The sequence below is a fragment of the Ictalurus punctatus genome, chromosome 11, assembly GCF_001660625.3.
Source record: "Ictalurus punctatus breed USDA103 chromosome 11, Coco_2.0, whole genome shotgun sequence".
NCBI lineage: Eukaryota > Metazoa > Chordata > Actinopteri > Siluriformes > Ictaluridae > Ictalurus > Ictalurus punctatus.
In genome coordinates, this window is record NC_030426.2 from 19,118,883 (window position 1) to 19,132,629 (window position 13,747).

General features: G+C 38.2%; 1 protein-coding gene across 5 annotated transcripts in view; it reads right to left on the reverse strand.

Annotated features, from left to right (window-relative positions):
- dnajc6 (DnaJ (Hsp40) homolog, subfamily C, member 6) overlaps positions 1 to 13,747 on the reverse strand; it is a 49,941-nt gene that overhangs the window by 32,366 nt on the left and 3,828 nt on the right. For 2 of the 5 annotated variants that reach the window (XM_017479514.3, XM_017479515.3), the window contains exon 2: positions 11,307 to 11,448. In XM_017479514.3, the coding sequence (XP_017335003.1) occupies positions 11,307 to 11,319 (13 nt within the window). In that variant the 5' untranslated portion in view covers positions 11,320 to 11,448. Of the gene's footprint in view, positions 1 to 11,306; positions 11,925 to 13,747 lie in introns of those variants that run through there. The other 3 variants (XM_017479513.3, XM_047158460.2, XM_017479512.3) reach the window with 3 other exon arrangements.

Consider the following 13,747-nt stretch of genomic DNA (forward strand, 5'->3'; position numbering starts at 1 on the left):
TGTATTTTTGAAAGACTGCTAGCACATTTATACATGCATAGTGGTTATACCGTACAGTAAGCTACAGATCAAGATCATTTTCATGATTCTCAGTGCTTTCATGTGAGTTGAGTTGGTGGAATTTAGCTGCTATTGTCCCTCGGTGTAATGTCCTGTGGTGGACTGGCGTCCCATCCCTGGTGTAATCCCGTTATGTGCTCAGTGTTGTGAGACAGGCAACCCTGACCAAGATAAAGTGCTTACTGGAGATGAAAGAATGAATGAATGAATTGCCTGTGCAGCTGTAGTTTTGATGAACAGTCATGGTAACTATAACAGACATGCAAATACTGGTGACAAATATGGAGATTTTATTCGGCATTGTAGCAAAAGGTCTAAAATAGAGAAACCTCCCAAACTGGAGCAGACAGTAGCAGAGCAGACGGACATTTCATTAATATTTATAAATCCTTTACAGAGATACTGATGTTTCTGATCTGCACAATGAGTCTACCTATTTAATAAGGAAGGCCTGACAGTTACCTAGTTACAAGGCCATGTGTGCGATAGCTACAGTTCCCCAACAGTGTTTGCAGACTATAAGCCTGTCACAATAACTGTTTTTGTTGGACAATATATTGTGCCAGAAATAACAGCCATAAACGATATTAGTGTCATTTTAATACCATTTGATACCACTTATATAGTGATAACAGAACAGCATAATAATGCAAGTACACCCTTTCAAAGCGCAAAGAACTTTTAATTCTTAAGCATATTCAGACATTGTAATACAATATTGCGGATTCTTTATGCTTTAGTTCTTTATCGTCTGTGTTTTAGTACGTCGTTACAGAAAGACCGTAAACAGCGTGACTTATTGTTCTACCTAGCGCCTTACTTAGGTTCAAGTTCACTTGTCCATTCGTGTCATTTCTGTGCAGAAGCGAGTTGTAATATTAGGCTTATGTTGTATAAATGTCTGATTAATCTCATATATGTGTATAGGATGTGTTTGGGTGAGATATTAACCCGTTAGTAAAGCGCTGTTCATTCCCTTTTGAGCTTCATCTCACGCAGCTTAAGCGGCCCAATCCCCGACATTACTTCAAACACTGGAACTTTTGTTTCTAGATTTATCTTCTTCAAAAAACATTGTTAGTCATCATAATGAACTTTCTATCCGTTGTTACCCAGATGAGGACGGGTTCCCTTCTGAATCTGGTTTCTCTCAAAGTTTCTTCCTCATATCATCTTAGGGAGTTTTTCCTCGCCACCGTCGCCACCGGCTCGCTCAATAGGGATAAATTCACACACTTAAAATCTGTATCCTGTGTTTAAATGTTTCTGTGAAGCTGCTTTGAGACAATGTCCACTGTTAAAAGCGCTATACAAAGAAAATTGAATTGAATTAGTGCATTGTTAATATCTTGCGTGTCATTTTTTCAACAGTATCTTTTAATTAAAATCTGTGCAAATATAGTTCGCTTGCTACACAGCTTAAATGCACAGTGTTTTGCATTCGACTGTACGTTTTTATCTGTAATTTAATGAAGAATTGAAAGCCTTATTTGACAGCCCTAGAGCAGACGAGAGGACACAAGCGGCACGAACGGCAAAAGTGTTCGTGACGTTCATTCTTATGTAAACAAACACGGACGTAAACAACGGGCGATATCGAGGCCGGCAAAAATGATGGAGGTCATGTCCGTATATCGTACGATAAGTCAATGACGTACAGTAATTATCGTGACAGGCCTAGCAGAGTGAATATCTACAAATGATAGATCTTGAATGTTTAAATATTTGAATATAATGTCGAATATAATTCGAATCCCAAGTTGATATTGCTGTGCTCATATACAGTACGTTATCTTTTCTATAGCAGTTCACAAGGACATGTACGGTTTACTCTCCACATAATCTAACGCTAATAATAAAATAGTGTTGTTATTTAATGAAGAAAACATAGCACAGACATGGAAACAGAGAAAAAACAGAATAGAAAGCGTAGAAAACATTCATATAGAAAATGTATAATCACTGAAATTGTTAAGGTCTCTATAAGGAGACTTTTAACAGTTATGGAAGGAGTCTCCAGCATCAGCGTTTCTGTTACGCTCAGAAAGTTTTCCTCCATGAGGTTCTTCAGGGCTGAGGAGTTTGCAAATTCTGGTTTTTCATTAACATACTAAGCTGTGTTTTTGTTTTTTTTCTGTCTCGTTATATTCGATGAGAGAGAAAAAAACAGACGCTGGTGAGGGAACTGTTCGTATCTCTTATAACGTGAGTGATAACAAGAACTTGTGCTACAACAAAAACTGTAAGCATAAAGATTAAGAATCGATTAAAAATACAAGATGTCCGTTAATAAATTATAAAACTGTCAGTGTAATTGCTGCTGCTGTTTACGAGTAATAAAACACTTCAAGGCATGCCATTATTGGGAAATAATCAATGTTGGGGTAGTAAGGTTACCCTGTAATTGATTACTTTCCTATAACAACACACCCCGTCATGTTTTCTTCCTTATTTAAAGATACTCTGTACCTTCAAACAAGTTCATCCATGCACAAAATTTTGGGGATGTCTTTATAAAATGCCGAATTAAAATGTCACTCAGTCCCCATTTTCTTTTTCAGTTGACCCTTTTGCCTTTCAGCGCCAGTAAAAAGCAGGATGGCTGGACATGAAACGTAGTGGACTTCCAGTCTGACTGGCCATAAAAACACAGAAAGGCTCTATTTGGAGCGGACCGAGACACCCAGCTGACTTCAAAGTCCGGGGCTGTTCTTTCAGGGAACACAGGAGCTCTGAACTCCTACTAAAGTCCCTTTCATCCTGCGAGGGGTCATCTTTGTGAGACAGGAGAGAAAAGAAAAGAGGGGAGAGAGAAACAGAAAGAGAGACAGGACCCAGGAGGGCTGCTCCATATTGGGAGGAAATATCAGTGAAGATGGAGATATAAAGGTGTCGCTCTCTCACTCGCACATTCTCTATTTAACGCTCTGCCTGCCTCTCACTTGTTTCTTTTATTCTCACTGTCTAGCAGGTTAGATCTGCTCTCGATGACATGGAATTCCTCTGTGTGAGCTGGTCGGTGTGTGTGTGTGTGTGTGTGTGTGAGTCCTGTCATTGAATCCAGCTTTAGCTCTTCAATTATAGATCATGTTCAGGCAGGCACCAAGCTACCACATTATTCAGAGACAACACCGAGGAACCAAGGAAACACTCTAATATTGACTGCTTGGATGGAAAAACAACTGAATTCTCAATTCTGATTGGTCAGAAGGTGCTGATTCATTTTCTATAACAGCAGCTCTGACCGTAGCGCCGGACACTAGGCAACTCACGGGTTTATATTAATGCATTCATCTAAACATGTTATCATTTCTATAGTAAAAGCTTATTCACAGGGACTTGTACAGCAGAGCCTGTTTTCTGGAGCCTCCACAACATGAAATGTAACTATTAACAGCTCAAAAGTATGAAGTGTCATTCTTGGAGAAATAAAAAATTTGTAATCATTGGCGAATTGCTGTGGTATAAGAGGAATAAAAGACTACGCGTTGAGCTGTTCTAGGAAAATATTCAACTCTAAGGTAGCAATAGGATCTTGTCGCTGATACACTGATATTTACAGTATGTGTGTGTGTGTGTGTGTGTCAGAGAGAGAGAGAGAGAATCTCTCTCTCTCTCTGACACACACAAGGAATAAATGACGGCGGTGGGTACACCTCGGTGTGTGTTATTTTCTAATAATTCAAGGACCGGAGTCAATTGTTCTGCTTATACTACAGTTACCACACCTCGGGGCATTGTGCAGATGTTTTATTTCAAGACATTGGTCAGGTTTCTGTCCTTAAACCGCTCTTGTGTGTGTGTGTGGAATTGCGCATTCCATCTCAAGCCTCCGTTGCTAATTCCAAAACGTCATTATAGACCTAGTAACGGAGGCTTGAACCATTGATATGCAGAGAGAGAGAGAGAGAGAGAGATTTCCGTTTCATGCTGATAATATAAAAATAGAACAAATAAATATCAAGAGGTCTACTTGTTCACAGGGTTTTTCGTTTTTTTATTACTGCAGAAAATACAGTGAATAAATAAATAAATATTGATACAATCACACATGCTCGCTTGTGCTCTTTCTTTCTTTCTCTCTCTCTCTCTCTCTCTCTCTCTCTCTCTCTCTCTCTCTCTCTCTCTCTCTCCATTAACTGCATATCAACGGCTCAAGCCTCCGCTTCGCCTCGTGGCCGCATTACCATCTCAGGTACACATAATTTTTCAAATAATTCAACCTGTCATCAATTATTACTTACTTATTTCTGGAAAATCTCAATTTTCTGTCATTTTGTTTATTGTTAGATGTGTGCGCTGTGGTGGAGGACAGTAGGCTAACTTTTCCGTTATTTCAGTTCACTTGGTGAAGTGATATGGAACTGTAATGCAGTCAAGACCTGCCTGGAACTGCTTTAGCTGTGCATTTACTGAAAAATAATTGCACATCTCAGAACATCTGTCAGCCAATCAGAATCGAGAATTCAACAGCGCGGTGGTATAAACGGTTTTAACACACACCTTCCAGCCAATCAGAATCGAGAATCCAACAGCGTCGTAGAATAATGCTAATTATTCACCATATAACATAGTGATGCTGTGGAATATACCAAGAGCACTATTTGACCAATAGATCACCTTTTGGGCAGGCACAAATATTGCCTATCTACATTGTTGGCAAATTGCTGTGGTATAAGAGGAATAAAACAATGGCATACTCTCTCCTACCAATCACAGCAGCCCTAGTCATTCTGTGAGCTCATGCATGCTGAAGTGAGCAGATAGCACTTTCCTCCAAGTGTTTTGTCATGTTACGGTTGTGCTCATAAATTTACATACCCCTGGCAGAATCTGCAAAATGTTAATAATTTTTTTTTTAAAGAGGGGTCATAAAAAAATGCATTTTGTTTTATTTAGTACTGTCCTGAAGAAGCTGTTTCCCATAACAGATGTTTTCATCTAGTCCACAAGACACAATCATAACTAAATTTACACAAATGTACCAGTTCAAAAGTTTACATACCCTTAGTTCTTAATACCGTGTGTCGTTACCTGGATGATCAACGAATGTTTGTATGTTTTGTGATAGTTGTTCATGAGTCCCTTGTTTGTCCTGAGCAGTTAAACTGCCCACTGTTCTTCAGACAAATCCTCCAGGTCCTGCACATTCTTTGATTTTCCAGCACCTTCTGCATATTTGATCCCTTTCCAACAGCGGCTATATGATGTTGAGATCCATCTTTTCACACTGGGGACAACGGAGGGACTCGTACACAACTATTACATAAGGTGTAAACATTCACTGATGCTCAAGAAGGAAACACTTCTTTTATTTTTATTTTCTTGCACTCGGCCTTCCAGCTCTAAAGAATTCGGATTTTTATTGAAGATATTGTCGTTGCATTACTTTGCCTAGATTTTGTGGACTCACTCCTCTTAAAATTTACTTCTGTATTAATGTGCTTCTCTGTTTTGATGCTCTGACCGGGTTAGAGTTTCTGTTTATTTAATTTTATTAGTGTTATCTCCTCGGCTTTACGTGCTACACTGTTATATTATTTGTTACAAGTCTTTAAAAGTTAAGGACATTATATTTGCTATTACGCACAGACTGTTTATCAGACTTGAAGTCGGTAGGGGCTTTTTCTCTTACTGGAACTTTTTGTCTTGGTAATTTTGTTGGTTAGTTCAGCTTACACTCCGAGTTGTTTTCACATTGTGGACAACGTTCGGTTTTTGTAGGATACACTGCTTTGTTTATGGAGACTTTGGGTGTGGGAGTTTGGTGGATTGTGAGAGTAGGCAGAACATGCCAGTGCTCTGAAGGATGTGAATTGGTACAGAGTAATGTTATTTAATTGCAAATCTGATTTTAGAGGATTTAAACCTAACATGGTGAACAAATTATATTATAGAATTCAGGCAATTTTACTGGGGTTATCTCATACAGTGTAGCAAGTAATAATCTGGAAGGACCTTTGTAATATCACAGTCTAAAACTGGATTTAAGGAGAAGCAAATTAATCACATGAAAATGAATTACTTGAATATGAATCACATGAAAATGAATCACATGTAAATGAATCATACGTAAATGAATCACATGTAAATGAATCACATGAAAATTAATCACATGTAAATGAATCAAGAAGGAAACACGATACATTAACACGAAGATATATAAACTTATGAACAGGATGATCGGTGTAAATTGTTATTATTTTGTCTTCTGGGAAACATGTAAATATCTTATGTAGCTTCTGAAGGGCAGGACTAAATGAAAAATATATATATTTAAAGAAATAACAATAATAGCTTATTTGGGGCAGTAGTAAATAAATAAATAAAAATGCAATTTTTATTTTTTATGATCTGCAAGGCTTATGTAAACTTGCGACTGCAACTGTATATGATGTTGTAATCCTTCCTAACATGCAGAAGCGTGCAAATTTAACCCTAGGCCTAGGCAGAAAGGCAGCGTTGCCACATGGGATTGATACTGCAGGGTTGAGGAATGAAAGTGTGCATTTCAGGCTGAGAGTGCACTTCATCTGTAAAACACACAGTGCGTGTTTTGTGTGTATGTGTGAGAGAGAGAGAGAGAGAGAGAGAGAGAGAGAGAGAGAGAGAGAGAGAGAGAGAGAGAGAGAGAATGTGAGTGAGTGAGAATGTTGGAGATTGGATGGTATATCTGACTGAAATAGACTCACCTCATCTTAATTCCTAATTCAAAAAGTTTATTGCAAATTAAAATGTGAATCTATGGGATGTCAATTTGATTTGTCTAAGGTAAAGGGTTCCTTTTCCTGGTTGTTTGGATGGTTAAGGATTCTAAATTAAACATTTTCTCAGAGAGAGATCCTCGGTTGTAGGGTTAAACATAAAAACTTTAGGGTTCTCCCAGAAGAACAAGCGAAACACACCTTAGGGTGCTAAATTTAAACTTCACTGTGGCAAACTGCAAACAGTGAGATTGATGGTTAGTTTGATGGTAATGGCAGAGCGTGACCCAAACAAAGCCACGGTACCAGTGCCTTAATCTAAGTGAAAATAACCAGTATTACCGGAGTAATACCAGTATTACCAGTCTTGTCACACGTCGCTTAACCAGTGGGAAAATTTCCTCACCGTCACATCCCTAGTGTAAATTCATTTATTATTGTGTCTTGTGAACTATATGTAAACATATAACACTACCCTATTAATAATATCTTAATTGTAATGACAATTTCTGCCTTCCTCAATGTATTAAACACTGCAATATCGCTAATTGTAGCTAAACCTGTATAATTGGCTGGATTTGGGATTTTATTACATGAAATCGCAAGCTTCTCGTTCATATTTTAAGTGTCTGTGTAACATCATTTTGCATTTAGACTCTAATGTGACTAAAGAGCTATGTTATATTTATTCAAAATTATATACATTTGAAAAACATGTTTGTATTATATGTGAAAGAAAAGCTATTTTCCGTTTAATGGAAGAAAAAAAAACCTCCTGTAACTGGCTGAATAACTGTGTTACATACTTTAGTGTAATTTCAATAGTAAGCAATGTAAAATTCAAGATTTTTCACATTTACTGTGTATGGATTGTCTGTATGCTTGAGTGACCGTGTATGAGGTTGTGTAAGCTTTCTGTGTGTGTGTGTGTGTGTGTGTGTGTGTGTGTGTGTGTGTGTCTACATGTTAGTGTAACTAATCATGTAACTGAGATTGTGCGTGAAAGAGAGAGAGAGAGGACAATGTAATAAATGAAGTGGTGTTTGTAATTGATCAATTTTGACAGAATGATCAGTTATATGAGGCAAGAGGCTTGATGATATCTATAATAATCATCAATCTGCTGTCAGAAATCACTCGTGCACACCAAATATACATTTGTTTTGTCATTACAAAGATAAGACTGTAGGCTTTCCAGTGACACCATAATTATTTAAGTCTATCTGCTCCAAATATCGGTTCAATTACAGCGATATAAAATGGCTGGTTAGCTGTGTTGTGGAGCATTTGATGATGTTTGAGACTATGTAATAAAAGAAGGATTCTTAGCTAGTATTTTCCAAGTTTATTTAACATTCTGCTAAAAGTTTCTTCATTATGCATTCAAACATTCTGCCAAACGTGTAAACGGGAGAGTTGAGGAAAAATGCAGCAACTGGAAAATGTTGAGTGACTTTGTTTCCTGAAGATGCTAATAGGCTGCTAGTTAGTTAGCTAACATTACGCTAGCTGTGAATGTAAGTAATTTGAAAAGTGTATTTATACATGACAATATGTTAGTTTATTTCTTGCAATACTATGTATTGTGCCAAATCTGTAATCAGGGGAGTTTAAAGAAAATAAAAATGCAGTAACCACAAAGAGCTGACTGAGTTTACTTCCTGAAGATGCTAATACGCTGCTAAATAGTTAGCTGACATTACACTAGCTGTGTGTAAGTAATTTGAAAAGTGTCATTTTTTTATTTAAGATTTTGGTTTCTTTCTTGCAGGACTATCTATTGTACCGAATCTGTATACAGGAGAATTTAAACCAAATGAAAATGCAGTAACTAATAAAAAGACTTCCTGAGGAAGCTAATAAGCTACTAAATAGTTAGCCAACATTATGCTAATTGTCAATTTTGTTATTACTGTACCCAGGTAGCAAACTGGTGCTAGCCAAATATCACTATATTAACTGTGTATTGTAACAGGTTGGTACTAATGATAAATGTCAAGATGTTGGTTTCTTTATTTTAGTACTTATAAATTCTGCCTAATTCATAAACAGGAAAGTTTAAGATAATGCAGTAAATAGGAAGAGTTTACTGACTTTACTTCCTGAATATTCTGATACGTCAGGTAGATAGTTATCTAACGTTATGCTAGCTGTCTGTTTTGTAATTATTTTGTTTCAGCACTAAAATGTGAAAGTTATGTGGCACTAATTATAAATGTCAGGATATTAGTTTCATTCTCACATGACTTTGATCCCCGCTGTAACCCTGCAGCCTGTAACTTTCATTTTCTACATAACCTGGGTTGAACTGGCATTCAGGCAAAATAGCGTAATGTTAGCAAGCAGTAAACATTTGATACTCAGTGTCGGCAACCTGCCACCTGTTATCATGCTTCACATCCAGGGCTAATACCAGATTAAAATGGCTAACTGTTACCATTATGCTTAGTTTTATCAAGAGAACTTATCTAGACAGCAGGTTCAGCACACACACAATATACTGTACATGATGCAAATGTGACAACTTGCAAAAGTATTATAAGATTTCTATTAAATGTTTAGTCCAAATATCAACCATATTTCTTTAAAGGGTCCGTAAGAACCCTGCTCTGTATCTTTAGTCTAATCCATAATAATCTTTCACACCATATGTAGTCTGTAAAAATCCTACCAGATAAGAGAAGGACTCATGACACCGTATCGTGCATTTGTGCAGGATGGTCTCCATTTGCTGCTAACTTTTATGCACATACTGTATGCATCTGGTAAAAACAATTATGGACATAAAATAGATCCTTGTCACGGTTGCCAAACTTGAAATAGGGAGATTTTGCACATGTATATGAAGGTCCTTGATAAATATCTCACAGATTTTGAGTATTGTCTTCTAGTGAGTTTTATGTATGCAAATCACAAATCATTCATTCAGACATCTTCAGTAAGCACTTTATCCTGGTCACGATGGATCCTTTGCTTATAACCGGAACACTGGGAGTGAGGTGGGAACACACCATGGATGGTACACCAGTCTTTCACACGTACACATTCCCACACTCATTCGCACCTAGGGGCTATTTCGTATAGCCGATAAACTGGCATGTTTTTGGGATGTAGGAGGAAACTGGAGAACCCAGAGGAAACCCATGCAGACACGGGGAGGACATGCCAAACCACACCAACATTAACCTGGGTTTAGGATTGAACCGAGGAGCTGTGAGGTAGCAATATTACATGTTGAGTAAAGTGTCACCAAAGTCATAAATCTTTTTTTTTTTTTTTTTAAATTAATAAAATAAAAAGCACACTTGGGGTAAGAGGAGTGACCAAGTCTAGGCAGCATATAACAGCAGAGCTTAGTTAATAGCTCAGTCAGCTAGTAGTGGGCTGACTTTAACACTGATTAAAAAGTGCTATCTTCTAGTAGTGTTGGATAAAGAAGAAAACATTTCAAATGGGGGAAATGAGACAAAATACAGGAATCCGGAGAATATGGGAGAATATGGCTGATCCTTGGATGGTTTGCAAGTGTGAGCAATGTGCAACGGGATCATTCTGCCTCAAGGAGACTGGGCCATTTCCCAAATTTCATCTCTATAATACACTATATGACCAAAAGTTTGTGGACACCTGATCATCACACCTATATGTGCTTTTCGAACATCCCGTTCCAGATTTAGTCCCCTTATAATGCTGTTATAATAACCTCCACTCTTCTGGGCAGGCTTTCCACTAGATTTTGGAGCGTGGCTGTGGGGATTTGTTCTCATTCAGCCACAAGAGCATTAGTGAAATCAGGCACCGATGTCTGGTGAGGAGGTCTGGGGTGCGTTCAGTGTTCCAGTTCATCCCAAAGGTGTTCAGTGATGTTGAGGTGTTCAGAGCTCTCTGCAGGACACTCGAGTTCTTCCGGTCCAAACCACGTCTTCATAGCGCTCGCTTTGTACACAAGGGCATTGTCATGCTGAAACACGTTTGGGCCTCTTAGTTCCAGTGAAGGGAAATCTTAATGCCACAGCATATACAAAGACATCCTATACAATTGTGTGCTTCCAACTTTGTGGCAACAGTTTTGCGAATATGGGTGTGATGGTCACGTGTCCACCTACTTTTGGCTACACAGTGTACAGTACGTCTAAACAGCAGCAGAAGGTGGATTTAATATACCTTTACTCTAAAAACGAATCAAAGGTATAAGCATTGTGCTTCAGGTCCATTATATAGGCTTTGGTAGCTGAAATTATTTTAAAGGTAAACTACATACACATAATCGACACACAGTAAAGATGTACCCTTGAAGGTACCAACCGATTACATTTATGGCATTTGGCAGACACGCTTTTCCAGAGCGACATACCGTAGGATACATTTATCTCATTTATACATCTGAGCAGTTAAGGGCCTTGCCCAAGGGCCCAACAATGGCAGCTTGGCAGCACTGGGGTTTGAACTCATGACCTTCTGAGCATTAAACTAATGTCTTAACGACTGAGCGACCACTGCCCAGTGATAAATAGTACTGTACTCGAGTGTAAAAAGCCTTACCTGAGCCATCCATGATGCTGCAGTGGTCCGGTCGCGCCTTGGAGCCGAGGGTCACTGCCGCCAGTCCTCCTCCTCCTCTTCCCCCACCTCCTCCTCCTACTCCGCCGCTGAAGTCTCCGCCGCCTCCTCCGCTATCGACCAGCTGCAAAGATTCATAGCCATCATAACCGCTCCTCTTCTTGTAGCCTCCGAGCAGGCTCATGAGCACAAATCGTCAATCGCGTACAAACGAGGTCGCTTCAAGGTGGTGGTGTGCGCATCTTCAGGCTCCTCGCGGTGGAGCAGCAAAGGAGGAGGAGAAGGATGGAAGGGAAGCGACTAATGCATCACATTCCCGTTATGCCAAAATGCAGCGTCTCTCTCTCTCTCTCTCTCTCTCTCTCTCTCTCTCTCTCTCTCTCTCTCTCTCTCTACCCTGAATAACGGAGGAGGAACGTTTTGGCATCATGAGCCGCATTTACTGCGGCTTCTCCATCCTCCTTCATCCAACAGCACTATTTACACCGCCGGTAGTTCGCTGCTCGGCCGCAGGAGCGCCGGAGATGAGTGTGGAGGGGGTTTGTGGAACTGGATACCCAATGACCCTTTGGCAGGAGGGGAGCCCATAAATTCAAATAATAGGGTTTTGAATTTGGTCCGCAGTTTTAGGTTTCTAAATAATTAGAATCAGAAATAAAAGCAAATATATACGGAATAAAAAGACGGAGAGACCGAAGTTTCGCTTCGTAAATAGTATTTGAGACCTTCCTAAGTCTTTATCTCACCCCTCTCAGAGGAGGAAATGGTTCAGTCTGCCCCGCACATAGATTCAGCTTTTAAACGTCCACAGCCATTAGGAAAACAACAACAAACAAGAGTAAAAGATCCTACCAAAATTATTATTATTATTATTAGGAGTAGTAGTAGTATTGTCGATGTTTATGATTTTATAATAATAATAATAATAATAATAATAATAATAATAATAATAATAATAATAATGAAAGGTTGATGTTATGGAATTGACCTTGGTTTAAGCTATTATCTATTTTATAAAAACAACAATAAATATTATTATTATTATTATTATTATTATTATATTAGTAGTAGTGGTTGTTGTTGTTGTTGTTGTTGTTGTTGTTGTTGTTTACTTTTTTGGTAGTTTTATTTGTTTATTGACAGCCCAGGGTGTTGTTTTTTGGTTTAATAATAATAATAATAATAATAATAATAATAATAATAATAATAATAATAATAGTGAAAGGTTGATGTTTTAGAATTGGTTTTGGCTTAAGCTAATATCTATTTTATTATTATTATCATCATCATCTTCATCATTCGTTTAACCTTTTAACAGCTTTAAAACCCTCTTTCTTTCAATAGACACAATAAAGCCAAAGGCTGTAAAACAAGCCCCACGCCCTTTAACGTGCAAGACGATACATTCAGCCGTTTATTAGCATTCTGAATCTGTCATCTCTTAATGAAATAGACCTTTTTATAAATAATAATGTAGTTGTTTTCGTCCAGGACTCTTGAGTCCCTCTCCATCTAGGGTCCTTGGATATTCAGTTCCACTGTTTTAGCTGTAGAGACGTCCCTGTTCGTATGCCCAGGACCAAGAATTTAGTGCCGGGCTAATAAAAGCTTGTTTCATGCTAGAAAACCTACTGTGAGTGGGAACAACAAGACACGACCGTGACTGCGATGTTTCTCCACTTCAGCCTATAATCAGTATAACACATTTTAATTGAGGACTTAATATTTACAGCACCAAATTAGTTTCAGTTAAATAAGGAAACAACAAAATGATGTGAAGGTTGTCAGAAGCACCTGTGCCTCAAGCAATAAGACTGGCTATGGACGGATGTCTTTATAATAAAATATCTCACATATGGCTGTATGGTTGTCCAGATTACAATGAGAGAAGGTCTGTAATGCTGAAATTCCAGCATTATACATATTATTATTATTATTATTATTATTATTATTATTATTATTATTACAAGCATGACATCTTCACAAAACTGATAGACTGCTTAATGCCATGTGTGTGTGTGTGTATGAGAGAGAGAGAGAGAGAGAGAGAGAGAGAGAAACTGATTATGAAAATAACCTTTTAGTCAACATAGATAAAACATTTAGGGCTTTGTGAATTTAGTCTCTCCAGCCCAAGGCAATGTCTCTCCTGAAGAATAATTTAGTTTGTTGTCAGCTTGTTGGTGTTGCAAGCTTCCGTCTTTGGACGCATTACTTGGCAGCTACCAGGCCTGCATGCTTTCTCTTAAGACTAACTGTGTCTAGGAAACTGAGAGCGGAGACACCGGGAACTTAGTGTATATGAAAGAGTCGTGCTGCTGTCTGCACATAAGTTGTGAATTTAACATTGACCCTTTCCTGCATTGTAGGAAACGTGATAAAGCTTTTAATTTTGCACTTTGGTTTGCTGTGTAAAAACCAAA